The sequence below is a fragment of the Tachyglossus aculeatus genome, chromosome 1, assembly GCF_015852505.1.
Source record: "Tachyglossus aculeatus isolate mTacAcu1 chromosome 1, mTacAcu1.pri, whole genome shotgun sequence".
Taxonomy (NCBI): domain Eukaryota; kingdom Metazoa; phylum Chordata; class Mammalia; order Monotremata; family Tachyglossidae; genus Tachyglossus; species Tachyglossus aculeatus.
The window spans coordinates 145,101,353-145,122,584 of NC_052066.1; the positions used below are offsets into that span (position 1 = coordinate 145,101,353).

Sequence of the window (21,232 nt, forward strand, 5' to 3'; positions counted from 1 at the left end):
CTCACTACCAGGCCTGTGCTCTTTCCGTTATAGACCTTGAAGGGAAAGACGATGCGGTTCCCCCTTAAGAAATCAAATATACTGTTGGCCTTGGATTTACCTCATGTGATCCCGGGTGAAATGCTTTTGTTTTCCTTCATCCTGAGGTAGAGAGGATTAACTAAGAGGCAGAGCTGCCCAGCAAGACATTTCCATAGGCACACAGAGTGAAATTCCTCCAGCCTGTTAGTCCCGGGAATGTCTGCCAGGAGGGTCAGCCCAATGGACAGGAGAGCTTATATTATTAGAACAGGGCTATTTGTTGACCGGGTTAGGAGATAGCTGAAGCTGGTGGTTGCCATGGTTGGAGGGAGGAGACCCTTAGCCGGTCACATTACAGTGCTCGTACACAGTAAGCGCTCAGTAAGTACGATTGAATGAATTAGCGGAACAGCAGACACAGCAGCCACCCGACAGGAGGATGCCCCCGTGGTGGACGGCTTTACCTTTAATGAAAAGTTCTTCACATTTCAAGGGGACAAGGGGAACATATTTGATGTGGGGCCGATCAAAACCACTGGGGTTTGTTAATAATGCTACTACTGCTAATAATAGTAATAATAATGGAGCAGCGTGGCTTAGTGGAAGGAGCATGGGCTTGGGGGTCAGAGGTCGTGGGTTTTAGAGGGCCCACCTCTGCCAGTTGTGTGATTTTGGGCAAGTCACTTCACTTCTCTGTGCCTCAGTTACCTCGTCTGTAAAATGGGGGTGAAGACTGTGAGCCCCACGGGGGACAACCTGGTGACCCCAGGTGACCCCGGTCGTTCTTTCTCAGTCTCTTTTGCAGGCTCCTCCTCCCCCTCCCATCCTCTTACTGTGGGGGTTCCCCAAGGTTCAGTGCTTGGTCCCCTTCTGTTCTCAATCTACACTCACTCCCTTGGTGACCTCATTCGCTCCCACGGCTTCAACTATCATCTCTATGCTGATGACACCCAGATCTCCATCTCTGCCCCTGCTCTCTCCCCCTCCCTCCAGGCTCGCATCTCCTCCTGCCTTCAGGACATCTCCATCTGGATGTCCGCCCGCCACCTAAAGCTCAACATGTCGAAGACTGAACTCCTTGTCTTCCCTCCCAAACCTGGCCCTCTCCCTGACTTTCCCATCTCTGTTGACGGCACTACCATCCTTCCCGTCTCACAAGCCCGCAACCTTGGTGTCATCCTCTACTCCGCTCTGTCATTCACCCCTCACATCCAAGCCGTCACCAAAACCTGCCGGTCTCAGCTCCACAACATTGCCAAGATCCGCCCTTTCCTCTCCATCCAAACTGCTACCCTGCTCATTCAAGCTCTCATCCTATCCCGTCTGGACTACTGCACCAGCCTTCTCTCTGATCTCCCATCCTCGTGTCTCTCTCCACTTCAATCCATACTTCACGCTGCTGCCCGGATTATCTTTGTCCAGAAACGCTCTGGACATATTCCTCCCCTCCTCAAAAATCTCCAGTGGCTACCAATCAATCTGCGCATCAGGCAGAAACTCCTCACCCTGGGCTTCAAGGCTGTCCATCCATCACCTCGCCCCCTCCTACCTCACCTCCCTTCTCTCCTTCTACTGCCCAGCCCGCACCCTCCGCTCCTCCACCGCTAATCTCCTCACTGTACCTCGTTCTCGCCTGTCCCGCCATCAACCCCCGGCCCACGTCACCCCCCGGGCCTGGAATGCCCTCCCTCTGCCCCTCCGCCAAGCTAGCTCTCTTCCTCCCTTCAAGGCCCTGCTGAGAGCTCACCTCCTCCAGGAGGCCTTCCCAGACTGAGCCCCTTCCTTCCTCTCCCCCTCGTCCCCCTCTCCATCCCCCCATCTTACCTCCTTCCCTTCCCCACAGCACCTGTATATATGTATATATGGTTGTACATATTTATTACTCTATTTATTTATTTATTTTACTTGTACATTTCTTTCCTATTTATTTTATTTTGTTGGTATGTTTGGTTCTGTTCTCTGTCTCCCCCTTTTAGACTGTGAGCCCACTGTTTGGTAGGGACTGTCTCTATGTGTTGCCAATTTGTACTTCCCAAGCGCTTAGTACAGTGCTCTGCAAATAGTAAGCGCTCAATAAATACGATTGATTGATTGATTGATTGACCTTGTATCCACCCTAGTGCTTAGAACTGTGCTTGGCACATTGTAAGCGCTGAACAAATACCATTATTATTAGTAGTATTATTATTATTAATAACAGGGTAGATACATTCATTCATTCAATCGTATTTATTGAGCGCTTACTGTGTGCAGAGCACATGTGAATTGAGACTGTGAGCCCCACGTTGGATGGGCAAGTCACTTCACTTCTCTATGCCTCAGTTACCTCATCTGTAAAATGGGGATGAAGACTGTGAGCCCCACGGGGGACAACCTGGTGACCTTGTATCCACCCTAGTGCTTAGAACGGTGCTTGGCACATAGTAAGCGCTGAACAAATACCATTATTATTAGTAGTATTATTATTATTAATAACGGGGTAGATACATTCATTCATTCATTCATTCAATCGTATTTATTGAGCGCTTACTGTATGCAGAGCAGATGTGAATTGCAACTGTGAGCCCCACATTGGACACAGAGTGTGTCCAACCTGATTAGCTTGGATCTGCCCGAGCATTTAGAACAGTACCTGGCACATAGTAAGCACTTATTCATTCATTCAATCGTATTTATTGAGGACTTACTGTGTGCAGAGCCCTGTACCAAGCACTTGGGAGAGTATGAAATAATAATTGTGGTGTTTGTTAAGCGCTTACTATGTGCCCGGCACTGTGCTGAGCACTGGGGGGGGGGCGCGATAGAAGCAAAGGCTGGACACAATCCCTGTCCCATGTGGGATACACAGTCTCAATCCCCATTTTACAGATGAGGTAACCGAGGCACAGGGAAATGAAGTGACTTCCTGAGGTCACATAGCAGACAAGCGGTGGAGCCAGGATTAGAACCCATGAACTTCTGACTCCCAAACCAATACTCTATTCATTAACGCCGCACTGCTTAACAAATACTATTTTTTTAAAAAAGGGTCAGACTCAGTCCCGGTCCCACATAGGGCTTACAATCTAAGTAGGAGGGGGGACAGAGAAGCAGTGTGGCCTAGTGGTTAGAGCTCGGGCCTGGGAGACAGAAGGACCTGGGTTCTAATCCCAGCTCTGCCACCTGCCTGCTTTGTGATCTTGGGCAAATCACTTAACGTCTCTGTGCCTCAGTTGCTTCACTCCTTGTCTCCCCTGACCTCCTGCTGCACTCCAGCTCACCCACTCACCAACTTGGACACACACTCCATCTCATCATCTCTAACCATTCCACAATCTCTAACCTCACCAAACTCTGAAATCCCTCTATCTGAGCCCAATCAATCAATCAATCAATCAGTCGTATTTATTGAGCGCTTACTGTGTGCAGAGCACTGTACTAAGCGCTTGGGAAGTCCAAGTTGGCAACATATAGAGACGGTCCCTACCCAACAGTGGGCTCACAGTCTAGAAGGGGGAGACACACAACAAAACCAAACATATTAACAAAATAAAATAAATAGAATAGATATGTACAAGTAAAATAAATAAATAGAGTAATAAATATGTACATACATATATACAGCTTCCTCCTCACCTGCCTTCTTGCCCTCACACCTGCCTCCTCCCCCAAATCTGTCCTGTTCCCCTACAGACACGTCCAATATTTTGACCCCATCCAATTTTCTCAACTCATCATGCCTCATAATAATAATAATGATGATGATGGCATTTATTAAAGCGCTTACTATGTGCAAAGCACTGTTCTAAGCACAAGGTGATCAGGTTGCCCCACTGGGGGCTCACAGTCTTAATCCCCATTTTACAGATGAGGGAACTGAGGCACAGAGAAGTGAAGTGACTCGCCCAAAGTCACACAGCTGACAATTGGCGGAGCTGGGATTTGAACCCATGACCTCTGACTCCAAAGCCCGGGCTCTTTCCACTGAGCCACGCTGCCTCATGGGAATTAAGAATGTGAGCCCCACCTGGGACATGGACTGTGTCCAAACTGATGAGCTTGTATCTACCCCAGTGCTTAGTACAGTTCCTGGCACAAAATAAGTGCTTAACAAATACCGATGACCTAAAGTATTAATCCCCAGCTTACAGATGAGCAAATTAAGGCCCAGTGAAGTAAAGTGACTTGCCCAAGGTCACGCAGTTTTTCAATAAGTTGAAAACCCTGACCGAGTGTATCAGTTTAGTCAGATCTTCCTTCCAAGTCTATTATTCCAAGGTATTTTAGAAGATTTGCTATTTTTGTGGATTTGTATAGCGCAAATGATTACGGTTATTTTGTACAAAACGATAAAGGCTTTTGTCTCCAAAGTGTCAAGCCACTACCCGTCTGGAAGACATTTGCATATAAACTTACTGGGCCGAGTTCACGTTGCCAAGTTACCAATTTCAAGATGGGGAATTGAAAATTTCCATTTGGGTTGAAAATGCTGATGAAACTATAACTGCCAGTGTTATCGTGCTGAAGCTCTCTGATGAAAACTTGTTCTCCGTCTATACAAAAGAGAAATGTAAATCATTCCAATGATTGCACACATTCTAGGAAATTGTATCCTGTCTCTCATTGTTTAATAATTCATAACGCTCAGATCCCCGCTAAAATGATTGTGTTTGACTGAACAGCATGTTAGAGGTGTGATGTTTGTCGATGCCGATTTAATGTTTCTTCTCCTAGGAACTGCAGTTGAGGAAGAAATGGATTGGGACCAGTTGGAACTGAATCCCAAAGTGATTGCCGCTGTTAAGAAAGGTAATCGTGGCTGGATTAAAATATAATGGGTTTGGGGGTGGGCCAGATCTGGAAAGGATTCATACTGTTCCTTTCTGAGACATGACCTCCTTGGGGGCCGGCTTCTTCAAGAGTTATTTTCGATGGAAATTGCATTCCAGTCCCATAGGATTTGGAGCATGGGGACATAGATTTCAAGTTTTCATCTCCCACTCCCTTCTGCGTCCCCCTGACTTGCTCCCTTTGCTCTTCCTCCCACCCAGCCCCAAAGCAGTTAAGTACATATCTGTCATTTTATTTATCCCTTTGCTCTTCCCTCATCCCCCAGCCCCACAGCACTTATGTACGTCTGCAAATTTATTTATCGGTATTGATGTCTGTCTCCCCCACTCTAGACTGTGAGCTCATTTGGGGCAGGGAATGTCACTGTTTACTGCTGTATTATACTTTCCCAAGCGCTTACTACAGTGCTGTGCACACAGTAAGCGCTCAATAAATACAGTTGAATTGAATGAATGAGTATATGGTGACTGGGCATTGGGCCTGGTGTACCCTAAAAGTTATTGTCTTGTCCAGCCCTCTGCACACATGTCTCAACAGAAGAGAGGGCGGTCAGAGAGCAGGGGAAGCACAGTGTGGAAGGGTAATAATAATAATAATAATGATGGCATTTATTAAGCGCTTACTATGTGCAAAGCACTGTTCGAAGCGCTGGGGAGGTTAGAACTGCCGTCAAGGAGCTTACAGATGAGATGGGAAGCAGCATGTCATAGCGGCTAGAGATTGGGCCTGGGAGTTGGTAGGTCTTGGGTTCTAATCCCAGATCCACCACTTGTCAGCTTTATGGCTTTGAACAAGTCACTTCTCTTTTCTGTGCCTCAGTTACCTCATCTGTAAAATGGGGATTGCGACTGGGAGCCTCACCTGGGGCAGGGACAGTGTCCAACTCGATTTGCTTGTTTCTTCCCCAGAGCTTAGTACAGTGCGTGGAGCATAGTGAGTGCTTAACACATACCGTCAGTATCGAAGTGAAATAAATCCCAACTGGGGAGCCGAAGGCTTGAACCTTGGGGAGACGGTGGGAGATGTAGAAGGGGGCTCCATGGGGGCCGGGATCCTGTCAGTCAATTATATTTATTGAGGGCTTACTGTGTGTCACTGTACTAAGCTCTTGGGCAAGTCACTTAACTTCTCTGGGCCTCAGTTCCCTCATCTGTAAAATGGGGATGAAGACTGTGAGCCCCACGTGGGACAACCTGCTCACCTTGTAAATTCCCCAGCGCTTAGAACAGTGCTCTGCACATAGTAAGCGCTTAATAAATGCCATTATAAAAAAATACAGTGTAACGATAGACACATCGTGTCCACCAACTGTGCTCTTTGGGGTTTTGGTATTCACCCCACCCTCAGCCCCATAGCTCTTATCTATTCATTATTTACTTATTTTAACATCTCTCTCCCCCTCTAGACTGCAAGCTTGTTGTGGGTGGGAAAGTGTCTACCAATTCTGTCATATTTCATTCTCCTAAGCACTTCATATAGTGCTCTGAGCACAGTAAGTGCTCATTAAGAACTATTGATTGATTGATTGATTACCAACTCTATTGTACTTTCCCAAGTGCCTAGTAGAGTGCTGTACCCTCAATAAGCTCTGAATAAATATCACTGATTGATCTAATGGGAAGGGGACCAGTGAGCCCTCAAGGGTCAGGAGAGCATGGAGAAGGGCCTCGGAGTCAGAAGGACCTGGATTCTAATCCCGGCTCTGCCACTTGTCTGCTAAGTGACCTTAGACAAGTCACTTTACTCCTCTGTGCCTCAGTCCCCTCATCTGTAAAACGGGGATGAAGACTGTGAGCCTAAAACGGGGATGAAGACTGTGAGCCCTATGTGGGACGGGGACTGCGTCTAATCCTATTATCTAGTACCCAGCTCAGTGCTTAGAATTATTATTATTATTGTTAGTAGTAGTATTACTATTCTGCGGGGTTTGGAGATCAGCAGTTCCATTTTTGCCCTGGGCACCGCCTTCATGATTTAGTGCCTGCATAGCCTTAAGTACAGTAGGTTGTACTACTAGGTAGTAGGTCCAAGCGCTTAGTACAGTGCTCTGCACACAGTAAGCGCTCAGTAAATACGATTAATTGATCGTACACACCTTCCCTCTTCCCCTCCCTGCAACCCCTCACTGCCGAATGGCAGGGTCTGCCCACTCTCTTGGCTCTAAACGCCACCCCGCACCTCCTAGAACAGTGGCAGACATCCTTTATGTTTGTTTCCTAATTGTGGGAAATCATTGGAAGTTTTAAAAGAACTTTAATTCGTAATTTGCAATTTTGGGAGGTTGAAATGAATTTTTAAAATAGAGCAACTCAGATATATTTTAGGGTGGATATCTTGCCTAGTACAGCTCATAGAAAATAAATGACTTATTAAAGCCCTGTTACAAATTACTTACCTTCCTTAGGACCCAAGGACTTAGAATGGGTTGCATACTTGCTAGTTCTTCCTGCCGTCTGGAATTTATTTTATGTCCTCTAAACTGAATGCTCGTCGTGGGCAGGGAATGTGTCTGTTTATTGTTATATTGTACCCTCCCAAGCGCTTAGTACAGTGCTCTGCGCACAGTAAGTACAACCAAATGAATGAATCGGCAGTTCATTTGGCCACATTTTCATGACAGTCCTTCTCTTGGGTCTCCACATTATGTTGCTGGGTTTAACTGTGCCAATGTTTGCGTTTGTTTAATTTCAGCCCAGATACATTCAGTGAGGGAAGTTTTGAATCTTTCTGGCCCAGACTTGCAGAGGCTGACAAAGCTCTCCAGCCTCGACGTCCAGCGTTTATTAAAAACTGTGGCTTTAGCACTCAGGAGGAACACCGTGGTCACAGGTAAGGTGAGAAAGGGGGAGCCGGGAAATTCATTCATTCATGGGGAAGCGGGGAGAGACGGGAGGGTGGGAGATCAGAGAGGAGGCCGATGCAGTAATCCAGTCGGGATAGGACGAGGGATTGAACGAGCAGGGTAGCGGTTTGGATGGAGAGGAAAGGGCGGATCTCGGCGATGTTGCGGAGGTGAGACCGGCCGGTTTTGGTGACGGCTTGGATGTGAGGGGTGAATGAGAGAGCGGAGTCGAGGACGACACCAAGGTTGCGATTGGCAGGGTCTGCCCACTCTCTTGGCTCTAAACGCCATCCCACTCCTCCTAGAAATGCGAAGGGGATTCAGTTGAACGTGAATACCAATATGAGAATAGCAAAATGAGGCCCACAGAGATTATGCCAATTGCTAAATCTTGGGAATTGCGAAAACAGACCGTGTTCTAACAACGTCCTAATCCCCTTCAAAATTCCTGCTCCGAAAAGCAAGTTTAAACTGCCTTTGTGGATTGAAGTGCACAAGCCCAGCGTGGCCCAGTCGAGTTCCGCCCCTTGTCAGCTGTGTGACCTCGAGCAAGTCACTTAACTCCTCTGTGCCTCAGTTACCTCATCTGTAAAATGGGGATAAAATAGCCGTTCTCTCTCCCTCTTAGGCTGTGAGTCCCATGGGGGACAGGGACTGATTAACTTGCATCTAGCCCTGTGCGTAGAACAGTGCTTGACACATAGCGCTTCACAAATTCCACAAGAATTATGGTCGAGGGGAGAGTTTGTATGACCTGAACTATTTCATGACTCACGGGAAGCAGCGTGGCCTAGTGGATAATGATAATAATAATAATGATGGCATTTATTAAGCGCTTACTATGTGCAAAGCACTGTTCTAAGTGCTGGGGAGGTTACAGGGTGATCAGGTTGTCCCATGGGGGGCTCACAGTCTTAATCCCCATTTTACAGATGAGGGAACTGAGGCTTAGAGAAGTGAAGTGACTTGCCCAAAGTCACACAGCTGACAAGTGGCGGAGCCGGGATTTGAACCCATGACCTCTGACTCCAAAGTCCATGCTGTTTTCCACTGAGCCACGCTGCTTCTCTAAAGCATGGACCTGGGAACCAGAGGACCTGGGTTCTAATCCCGGCTCCACCACTTGTCAGCTGTGTGACTTTGGGGAAGTCACTTAACTTCTCTATGCCTCAGTTCCCTCATCTGTAAAATGGGGATTAAGACTGTGAGCCCCATGTGGGACAGGAGCTGTGTCCAACTGGATCGACTTGTGTCTATCCCAGTGCTTAGAAGAGTGCCTGGCACGTAGTAAGCGCCTAACAAATACCATGAGAAAAAGGACCCTGTGGAACAGCAAGGGAAACCCACCCACTTCCCTGAGGACTGTATCCAACCTGATTAACTTGTATCTACTCTAGCGATTAGAACAGTGCTTGGTATATAGTAAGAGCTCAACCGTTACCATAATAATAATGATAATTATTATTATGATAATTATCATTATTATCATTATTATTATTATCATAATGATTATGATAATGGTAATGTATCAAGCACTCAGAACAGTGCTTGATACATCGTAAGCGCTCAACAGTTGCCATAATAATAATTACTATTACCTCAGCACTTAGAACAGTGCTTGGTATATAGTAAGCGCTCAACAGTTACCATAATAATAATAATAATTACTATTACCTCAGCACTTAGAACAGCGCTTGGTACATAGTAAGCACTCAACAGTTACCATAATAATAACAATTATTACCTCAGCACTTAGAACAGTGCTTGGTACATAGTAAGCACTCAACAGTTACCATAATAATTATTATTATTACCTCAGCAGTTAGAACAGTGCTTGGTACATAGTAAGCACTCAACAGTTACCATAATAATAATTATTATTACCTCAGCACTTAGAACAGCACTTGGTACATAGTAAGCACTCAACAGTTACCATAATAATAATTATTATTACCTCAGCACTTAGAACAGTGCTTGGTACATAGTAAGCACTCAACAGTTACCATAATAATAATTATTATAACCTCAGCACTTAGAACAGCGCTTGGTACATAGTAAGCGCTCAGCAGTTACCATAATCATTATTATTATTACCTCAGCACTCTGAATAGTGCTTGGTACATAGTAAAAGCTCAACAGTTACCATAATAATGATTATTATTATTACCTCAGCACTATCGTGTTACCGTAACAATAATAACAATAATTATTACCTCAGCCCTTAGAAAAGTGCTTGGTACATAGGAAGCGCTCAACGGTTACCGTAATAATAATAATGATTATTATTATTACCTCAGCACTATCGTGTTACCGTAACAATAACAACAATAATTATTACCTCAGCACTTAGAAAAGTGCTTGGTACATAGTAAGCGCTCAACAGTTACCGTAATAATAATGATTATTATTATTACCTCAGCACTTAGTTCTTGGTACGTAGTAAGTGCTCAACTGTTACCCTAATAATAATAATTATTATTACCTCAGCACTTTGAACAGCGCTTGGTACATAGTAAGAGCTCAACAGTTACCATAATAATAATAATTATTATTACCTCAGCACTGTAGTGTTACCTTAACAATAATAACAATAATTATTGCCTCAGCACTTAGAAAAGTGCTTGGTACATAGTAAGTGCTCAACGGTTACCGTAATAATAATAATGATTATTATTATTACCTCAGCACTATAGTATTACCATAACAATACTAACAATAATTATGACCTCAGCATTTAGAAAAGTGCTTGGTACATAGGAAGCACTCAATGGTTACCATAATAATAATAATGATTATTATTATTACCTCAGCACTTAGTTCTTGGTACATAGTAAGCGCTCAACTGTTACCCTAATAATAATAATAATTATTACCTCAGCACTTTGAACAGCGCTTGGTATATAGTAAGAGTTCAACAGTTGCCATAATAATAATTATTATTATTTTACCTCAGCACTATCGTGTTACTGCAACAATAATAACAATAATTATTACCTCAGCACTTAGAAAAGTGCTTGGTACATAGTAAGCGCTCAACGGTTACCGTAATAATAATAATGATTATTATTATTACCTCAGCACTATCGTGTTACCATAACAATAATAACAATAATTATGACCTCAGCACTTACAAAAGTGCTTGGTACATAGGAAGCGCTCAACGGTTACCATAATAATAATAATGATTATTATTATTACCTCAGCACTTAGAAAAGTGTTTGGTACATAGTAAGCACTCAATGGTTGCCGTAATAATAATAATGATTATTATTATTACCTCAGCACTTAGTTCTTGGTACATAGTAAGCGCTCAACTGTTACCCTAATAATAATTATTATTATTACCTCAGCACTTTGAACAGCGCTTGGTATATAGTAAGAGTTCAACAGTTACCATAATAATAATTATTATTTTACCTCAGCACTGTGGTGTTACCGTAACAATAATAACAATAATTATTACCTCAGCACTTAGAAAAGTGCTTGGTACATAGTAAGCGCTCAAGGGTTACCATAATAATAATAATAATTATTATTATTACCTCAGCACTATCATGTTACCATAACAATGATAACAATACTTATGACCTCAGCACTTAGAAAAGTGCTTGGTACATAGTAAGCTCTCAACGGTTACTGTAATAATAACAATGATTATTATTATTACCTCAGAACTTAGTTCTTGGTACATTGTAAACGCTCAACTGTTACCCTAATAATAATTATTATTATTACCTCAGCACTTTGAACAGCACTTAGTAGATAGTAAGAGTTCAACAGTTACCATAATAATAATTATTATTTTACCTCAGCACTATCGTGTTACCATAACAATAATAACAATCATTATTACCTCAGCACTTAGAAAAGTGCTTAGTACATAGTAAGCGCTCAACAGTTACCGTAATAATAATAATGATCATTATTATTACCTCAGCACTGTAGTGTTACCATAACAATAATAACAATAATTATTACCTCAGCACTTAGAAAAGTGCTTGGTACATAGTAAGCGCTCAAAGGTTACCATAATAATAATAATTATTATTATTATTACCTCAGCACTATCATGTTACCATAACAGTGATAACAATACTTATGACCTCAGCACTTAGAAAAGTGCTTGGTACATAGTAAGCTCTCAACGGTTACTGTAATAATAACAATGATTATTATTATTACCTCAGAACTTAGCTCTTGGTACATTGTAAACGCTCAACTGTTACCCTAATAATAATTATTATTATTACCTCAGCACTTTGAACAGCACTTAGTAGATAGTAAGAGTTCAACAGTTACCATAATAATAATTATTATTTTACCTCAGCACTATCGTGTTACCATAACAATAATAACAATCATTATTACCTCAGCACTTAGAAAAGTGCTTAGTACATAGTAAGCGCTCAACAGTTACCGTAATAATAATAATGATCATTATTATTACCTCAGCACTGTAGTGTTACCATAACAATAATAACAATAATTATTACCTCAGCACTTAGAAAAGTGCTTGGTACATAGTAAGCGCTCAAAGGTTACCATAATAATAATAATTATTATTATTATTACCTCAGCACTATCATGTTACCATAACAGTGATAACAATACTTATGACCTCAGCACTTAGAAAAGTGCTTGGTACATAGTAAGCTCTCAACGGTTACTGTAATAATAACAATGATTATTATTATTACCTCAGAACTTAGCTCTTGGTACATTGTAAACGCTCAACTGTTACCCTAATAATAATAATTATTATTACCTCAGCACTTTGAACAGCACTTAGTATATAGTAAGAGTTCAACAGTTACCATAATAATAATAATTATTTTACCTCAGCACTATCGTGTTACCATAACAATAATAACAATCATTATTACCTCAGCACTTAGAAAAGTGCTTAGTACATAGTAAGCGCTCAACAGTTACCGTAATAATAATAATGATCATTATTATTACCTCAGCACTGTAGTGTTACCTTAACAATAATAACAATAATTATTACCTCAGCACTTAGAAAAGTGCTTGGTACATAGTAAGCGCTCAACGGTTACCGTAATAATAATAATGATCATTATTATTACCTCAGCACTTAGTTCTTGGTACATAGTAAGCGCTCAACTGTTGCCCTAATAATAATTATTATTATTACCTCAGCACTTGGACCAGCGCTTGGTATATAGTAAGAGTTCAGAGGTTACCATAATAATTATTATTTTACCTCAGCACTATCGTGTTACCGTAACAATAATAACAATAATTATTACCTCAGCATTTAGATAAGTGCTTGGTACATAGTAAGCACTCAACGGTTACCGTAATAATAATAATGATTATTATTATTACCTCAGCACTATCGTGTTACCATAACAATAATAACAATAATTATGACCTCAGCACTTAGAAAAGTGCTTGGTACATAGGAAGCGCTCAACGGTTACCGTAATAATAATAATGATCATTATTATTACCTCAGCACTTAGTTCTTGGTATATAGTAAGCGCTCAACTGTTACCCTAATAATAATTATTATTATTACCTCAACACTTAGAACAGTGCTTGGTACGTAGTAAGCGCACAACAGTTATAATAATAATAATAATAATAATATAATATCATGTACTATATATTATATTATATATTATATTATTGAAAATGTTAATAATTATATTATAATAATTATGATTATTACCGCAGCACTTACAACAGTGTTTGGTATATAGTAAACACTCCACAGTTACCATAATAATAATTATTGCCACAGCACTTAGAACATATTATATTATATTGTATTGTATTATTATATTATATTATACTATACTATATTATATTATATCATTATATTATATTATTGAAAATGGTAATAATTATATTATTATTATTATTATCATTATTATTACCTCAGCACTTACAACAGTGTTTGGTATATAGTAAACACTCCACAGTTACCATAATAATAATTATTGCCACAGCACTTAGAACATATTATATTATATTGTATTGTATTATTATATTATATTATACTATACTATATTATATTTTATTATTATGTTATATTCTATCATATCATATTATATTATTGATAGTGTTAATAATTATATTATTATTGTCTCGGCACTTACAACAGTGTTAGGTATAAATTATATATTATATTATATTATAGAAAATGTTAATAATTATATAATAATTATTATTACCTCAGCACTTAGAACAGTGTTTGGCATATAGTAAACACTCCCCAGTTACCATAATAATAATTATTCCCACAGCACTCAGAACAGTGCTTGACTCATAGTAAGCGCTTAACGGATGCCACAAAAAAAAGCCACGCTGAGAAAACGTGGAATGACATCTTCCTCCCTTTCTCTGTCCCTCTCCCTGTCCCCCTCCTCCCACTCCCTCCAAGCGCTTCACATGTATCAGCAGAGAGCGAAATTCCCGGCCCAGCACCAGAAACTCAGCTTGGGCTGCCCGGTCCTGGACGGGCTGTTGGGCGGCGGCCTGCCCCTGGCCGGGATAACGGAGCTGGCGGGACGGAGCTCGGCTGGGAAGACGCAGCTCGGCATGCAGCTGTGCCTGTCCGTGCAATACCCTCCCCTGTACGGGGGGCTGGGGGCAGGTGAGTGGCGGACGCCCCCCGGGTTTCCTTCTGGACCGGCATGACTCGTTGCATCTCGATGCAGTGGCCCCCTGGCCAAACGGGCTCGTGGCTAAAGCGAGGAGATTCTACCCGGCTCTGCCGCTTTTCTACTGTGTGACCTCGGGTGGGTCGTTTCACTTCTCTGGGCCTCAGCTACCCCATCTGTATCAGCAGAAACTCCTCCCCCTGGGCTTCAAGGCTGTCCATCCATCCCCTCGCCCCCTCCTACCTCACCTCCCTTCTGTCCTTCTCCAGCCCAGCCCGCACCCTCCGCTCCTCCGCCGCTGATCTCCTCACCGTACCTCGTTCTCGCCTGTCCCGCCATCGACCCCCGGCCCACGTCATCCCCCGGGCCTGGAATGCCCTCCCTCTGCCCCTCCGCCAAGCTAGCTCTCTTCCTCCCTTCAAGGCCCTACTGAGAGCTCACCTCCTCCAGGAGGCCTTCCCACACTGAGCCCCCTCCTTCCTCTCCCCCTCGTCCCCCTCTCCATCCCCCCCATCTTACCTCCTTCCCTTCCCCACAGCACCTGTATATATGGATATATGTTTGTACATATTTATTACTCTATTTATTTTACTTGTACATATCTATTCTATTTATTTTATTTTGTTAGGATGTTTGGTTTTGTCTCCCCCTTTTAGACTGTGAGCCCACTGTTGGGTAGGGACTGTCTCTATATGTTGCCAACTTGTACTTCCCAAGCGCTTAGTACAGTGCTCTGCACACAGTAAGCGCTCAATAAATACGATTGATGATGATGATGATCTGTAAAATGGGGGTGAAGACTGGGAGTCCCATGGGGGACATGGATGGTGTCCAACCTGATTACCTTGTATCTACCCCAGCCCACAGGACAGTGCCTGGCGCATAGTAGGCACTTAACAACTACCATAAAAAAAGGAGGTTCGTGGGAATATACTAAGGGCCGGATCCAAGTTCCTGACATGCAGAGATAAGCAGGAACCTGTTTGTGTAAATAATCTGTTGGAAGTGGTAGTGTGTACTGCTAGGTGTCTATGGCGTCTTTTTTCTTCCTCATGCCTGAATATGTTGCTTCCAAGATAATGAATCAGTGGAATTTTTCATATCTAGAGTAGAAGCTTCTTGTGGAAAGGAAATGTGTCTAACCACTCTGCTGCATTGTACTCTCCCAAGTGCTTAGAATAGTACTCCCCTTTTAGAATAGTTCCCCCTTTTAGACTGTGAGCCCACGGTTGGGTAGGGACTGTCTCTATATGTTGCCAACTTGTACTTCCCAAGTGCTTAGTACAGTGCTCTGCACACAGTGAGCGCTTAATAAATACGATTGATGATGATACTCCGTACCAAGGAACACTCGATAAGAGAAGGAACGTGGCCTAGTGGATAGAGCACGGGCCTGGAGTCAGAAGGACCTGGGTTCGGATCCCGGCTCGGCCACTTGTCTGCCACGTGACCCTGGACAAGTCCCTTCACTTCTCCGTGCCTCAGCTTCCTCATCTGTAAAATGGGGATTAAGATGGTGAGCCCCATGTGGGACAGGGACTGTGAGCCCCCGTGGGACAACCTGATCACCTTGTATCCTCCCCAGCGCTCAGAACAGTGCTTTGCACATAGTAAGCGCTTAACAAATGCCATCATTATTATTATTATTTAGTCATTCATTCATTCATCTCATCGTATTTCTTGAGCGCTTATCGTGTGCAATGCACTGAACTAAGCGCTTGGGAGAGTACAATCCAACAACAAACAGACACATTCCCTGCCCATGACAGGCTCACAGTCTGGAGATTCGTATCCACCCCAGCGCTTTGTACAATGCCTGGCACAGAGGAAATGCTCAACAAATACTATAAATAAAAATACCAGTCATCAAATGAAAACTTTCTGTGTGCAGAGCACTTGGGAGAATCCAGTAGAGAGGTGGTAGACGTGATCCCAGCCCTCAAGGAAGCTACAATTTACTGGAGTTTAAAATCTAGTGGAATTTACAACCTATGCAAGGTTTTATTACTCTGCTCCCACCCTTTATAGAGAGTCAGTGGTGCCTAGAGGAGAAAGATCACGGTTCTGGGAGACAGAGGATCTGGGTTCGAATACCGGCTCTGCCACGTACTTGCTGTGTTCCCGGATTGACTTGTATCTACTCCAGCACTTAGAACGGTGCTTGGCACTAAATAGGTGCTTAATGATTGCCAGAAGACTATTATTCCCTCAGTTAAGTGTGCAAATCACGTTACTTCTCTATGTCGTCAGTTCCCTCATCTATAAAATGGAGATTTAATCCCTGTTCTCCCTCCTACTTAGACTTTGAGCCCCATGGGAGATCTGATTATTTTGTATCTACCGGTACATAGTAAGCACATAACAAATACCACAGTTGTCGTTATTCTCATCATTAATAATAATGCTTTCATGCTTTGCTTTTTTCACTTCTCCATTTTTCTCCCCTCCTAATGATTACTTCTGATCCTTTATCCTGCGTGTCGTACTTAGCAGGATGTCATGGCAGCTCAGGCAAGTCACTTAACTTCTCTGTGCCTCAGTTACCTCCAGTAAAATGGAAATTAAGACTGTGAGCCCCATGGGACTGTTTCCAACCTGATTATCTTGTAGCTCCCCGGGGTGTTTAGAACAGTGCATGGCACATAGCACTTAACAAATATCATTTTTTTAAAAAAAAGTTGAAGGGCTGAGGGGAGAATCCGGGGAAGGGGAAAATCATCGGAAATCTTGGCCCGGCTGTAGTTAGGAGAAAATGAAATGCAGGATGGTTGTTTCAAGAAGCTAGACCTGGGTGCAGGGAGCCAGCCCTAACCTTTAGTTCTCCATGTGCAAAATGGTTCCTCTTTGTGTTCCAGAGATCTTTTAGAAGGGGGACATGTTTTCCCTTCAGCCGGGGTCTTTTTTTTTTTTTAATTGGCATTTATTAAGCGCTTACTATGTGCAAAGCACTGTTCTAAGCGCTGGGGAGGATACAGGGTGATCAGGTTGTCCCACGGGGGGCTCACAGTCTTCATCCCCATTTTACAGATGAGGGAACTGAGGCCCAGAGAAGTGAAGTGACTTGCCCAAGATCACACAGCAGACATGTGGCGGAGTCGGGATTCGAACCCATGACCTCTGACTCCAAAGCCCGGGCTCTTTCCACTGAGCCACGCTGTCTTCTCCAACAACCTGTTCATAATTTAAAGCGACGGATTGTGGCAGAACTGAGCACAAGTGTAAAGCGCTCTTCAGTTGGGGTCATTCGTAAATTCAGACCTACAGAGAGAGGGACAAACATGCTCAATCGGTCAGTCGTATTTATTGAGCGCCTACTGTGTGGAGAGCACTGTGCTAAGCAGCGTGTCCTAGTGGGTAGAGCATGGGCTTGGGAGTCAGAAGAACCTGGGTTCTAATCCTAGCTCTGCCATTTGTCACTACCTTGGTCAAGTCACTTTACTTCTCTGGGCCTCAGTTACCTCATCAATAAAATGGGGGATTAAGACTGTGAGGTCAGTGCTGGACAGGGACGGTGTCCAACCCAATTACCTTGTCTCTACCCCAGCGCTTAGTACAGTGCCTGGCCGGCTCTGCCGATTGTCAGCTGTGTGACTTTGGGCAAGCCACTTCACTTCTCTGGGCCTCAGTTCCCTCATCTGTAAAATGGGGATGAAGACTGTGAGCCCCCCGTGGGACAACCTCATCACCTTGTGACCTCCCCAGCGCTTAGAACAGTGCTTTGCACATAGTAAGTGCTTAATAAATGCCATCATTATTATTATATAGTAAGCGTTTCACAAATACTAAGCGCTTGGGAGAGTACAACACAACAGTAATAATAATGGCATTTGTTAAGCACTTACTATGTGCAGAACACTGTTCTAAGCGCTGGGAGGGTTACAAGGTGATCAAGTTGTCCCATGTGGGGCTCACAGTCTTAATCCCCATTTTACAGATGAGGTAACTGAGGCTCAGAGAAGTTAAGTGACTTGCCCAAGGTCACACAGCAGACATGTGGGGGAGTCGGGAATATAACAGATATATTCTCTGCCCACAGACTAAAACTTTGTTGAGCAGACTGTATACGTTTAGGGATTAAATAGATTTATATTTATGTGATTAAATACTCTGGAGTGAAGTGGGGTGGGAGGGTTATGTTATTTGTCCATTCATTCATTCAGTAGTATTTATTGAGCGCTTACTGTGTGCCAAGCACTGTACTAAGCGCTTGGGAAGTACAAGTTGGCAACATATAGAGACAGTCCCTACTCAACAGTGGGCTCACAGTCTAGAAGGGGGAGAGAGAGAACAAAAGAAACCATATTAACAGAATAAAATAAATAGAATAAATATGTACAAGTAAAATAAATAAATAAATAAGTACGTACATACATATATACAGGTGCTGTGGGGAAGGGAAGGAGGTAAGGCGGGGGGGAAAGCACTTACTATGTGCCAAGCATTGTACTAAGCATTGGGGTAGATAGAGACTACCCAGGTTGAACACAGTCTGTGTCCCACATGGGGCTCACAGTCTTAATCCCCATTTTACAGATGAGTTATCTGAGGCCCAGAGAAGTGAAGTGACTTGTCCAAGGTCACACAGCAGACAAGTGGCAGAACCGGAATAAGAACCTGGATCAATCAATCAATCAATCAATCGTATTTATTGAGCACTTACTGTGTGCAGAGCACTGGACTAAGCACTTGGGAAGTCCAAGTTGGCAACATATAGAGACAGTCCCTACCCAACAGTGGGCTCACAGTCTAGAAGGGAGACAGAGAACAAAACAAACCATATTAACAGACTAAAATAAATAGAATAAATATGTACAAGCAAAATAAATAAATAAATAGAGTAATAAACATGTACAAACATATATACACATATATACAGTCCCACATGGGGCTCACAGTCTTAATCCCCATTTTACAGATGAGTTATCTGAGGCCCAGAGAAGTGAAGTGACTTGCCCAAGGTCACACAGCAGACAAGTGGCAGAGCCGAAATAAGAACCCAGATCCTTCTGACTCCCAAGCCCGGGCTCGATCCAGTAAGCCACGGTGTTCTCTCTCCAGAAGAAAAGCACATACAGAAGAATAGCACACATTTGCTTTGAGTCTGTTTACATTCGGCTTCCAGATTATATGAGGTAGCTCGTTTGGTAAGACCCTTACAGGTGTTTCTGAAGAGAATAAGAATAATTGGGTTATTTGTTAAGCACTTATTAGGTGCCTAGCACTGTACTAAGTGCTAGGATAGGAGCAGGATAATCAGGGCAGAGCCAGTCCCATGGGGCTGTCTCAGAGCGGAGGGAGAACAGGGAGAGAGAGAGAATAAGTCATCTTTGTTCTGCACTTAAGCTATAGCTTCAGTTCACAGTTTTTACCTCTGTCTCACGCTGTCGAGTGGTCTCCGACCCTTAGCGACTCCATGGACGCATCTCCCGGCACGACCCTCTTCCATCTGCAGTGGATCCATAGAGTTTTCTTGGTAAAAATATGGAAGTGGTTTACAGCATTGCCGCCTTCCGCGTAGTAAACTCTAGCCTCCGCCCTCGACTCTCTCCCATGTCGCTGCTTCCCAGCGCAGGGGAGTTTTGACTTGTAGCAGATTGCCTTCCACTCGTTAGCCAAGCTACGAATGGAATGGGTAGGCCTCTGCTTCACTCTCCCTCCCATAGTCAGGACTGGTAGAGGACTGGAAACTCTCCAAGTGCCATCCTGAGAGGGATTTATCTCTTATACATTCCCTGTATTATCATAATATTCCCATGTGACAGCTCTATTTCGTTGCTAAATGGATGGAAGCCACCTAGGTGACCCTCTCACCTCCTGTTCTAACAAAGTATGATCTGTTCGGCCTTATGTTCCCTTAGTACGTTAGTTCACCTTTTAAATTAGGCATTAGGGCTTTGGGGTTTAATCGGGGTCTCCAACCTCTCCTGTAAAGATAAACAAAGCATAGAAGAATGTGGTTTTATGAATGGCCCGCATTCCCAAAAAGAAGAAAGCTTTGAAGCTGGACCCTAAATAAGCCCCGGATGATTAAAGGCCACAGGACTTCTGATGGTATTTAATTAATTGTGCACATCCTCGTCTGTAAAAGACGGGGCTGAGCCATTAGAGAAGGGAGGTTACCCAGCGGCCGTGGTCCCTCGTCCTTTAGTTTACCATCCATAACAGATCATCGATCGTATTTATTGAGCGCTTACTATGTGCAGAGCACTGTACTAAGTGCTTAACAGATAACATCGATGCTGACTTGTGTCACTTGAAAAAAACTGTGTCACTTAATTGTGTCACTTGAAAAAAAAACCCTGCAAAAATGCCCGGCGGGCCCAGGGTGCGCAAAGAAAGAACTGCGAGCCGGAGGATTCGGAAGAAATCGGTGCATGTGTAATTTTGTTCTTTTCCCTTTTCTAGAAAGGGTTCGGGATTTGCCAGGAACAGGAAGCCAAACGCGAGAAGCGATTAGTCCAGTGCTCAGCACACAGTAAGCGCTCAGTAAATACGACTGAATGAATAAGCTGGCGAGGCGAGGCCTGCCAAATATCCTGCCAAGCTGAAAATGCAACCGAGGATCTGAGGCGCCGTCTTCTGGCCACCCTTGGACCTGTTAGCCCTCTCCTAGGAAACGGTAGCGTTATCTTGTTGAATAATAATAAATAAGGGTATTTGTTAAGCCCTTAATCTGTGCCAAGCACTGTTCTAAGCGCTGGGGTAGATACAAAGTAATCAAGTGACTACCAATCAACCTACGCATCAGGCAGAAACTCCTCATCCTGGGCTTCAAGGCTGTCCATCCCCTCGCCCCCTCCTCCCTCACCTCCCTTCTCGCCTTCTCCAGCCCAGCCTGCACCCTCCGCTCCTCCGCCGCTAATCTCCTCACCGTTAGGCCTTGTTCTCGCCTGTCCCGCTGTCGACCCCC

The 21,232-nt window shown here is 43.5% G+C and overlaps 1 protein-coding gene and 1 long non-coding RNA gene across 3 annotated transcripts in view; one reads left to right on the top strand and one right to left on the bottom strand.

Moving 5' to 3' along the window:
• The window catches only part of LOC119932293, a 29,847-nt gene extending 10,040 nt beyond the window's left edge, over positions 1-19,807 (bottom strand). The window contains exons 1-2 of the long non-coding RNA XR_005452299.1: positions 19,692-19,807; positions 4,417-4,553 (exon numbers count right to left, since the gene is read on the bottom strand). This is a non-coding gene — a long non-coding RNA (uncharacterized LOC119932293). The remainder of the gene's footprint in view (positions 1-4,416; positions 4,554-19,691) is intronic.
• Positions 1-21,232, top strand: part of XRCC3 (X-ray repair cross complementing 3) — a 63,392-nt gene that overhangs the window by 15,642 nt on the left and 26,518 nt on the right. For both annotated transcript variants that reach the window (XM_038751380.1, XM_038751388.1), the window contains exons 3-5: positions 4,735-4,809; positions 7,543-7,680; positions 14,103-14,315. In XM_038751380.1, coding sequence (XP_038607308.1) covers positions 4,755-4,809; positions 7,543-7,680; positions 14,103-14,315 — 406 coding nt within the window. In that variant the 5' untranslated portion in view covers positions 4,735-4,754. The remainder of the gene's footprint in view (positions 1-4,734; positions 4,810-7,542; positions 7,681-14,102; positions 14,316-21,232) is intronic.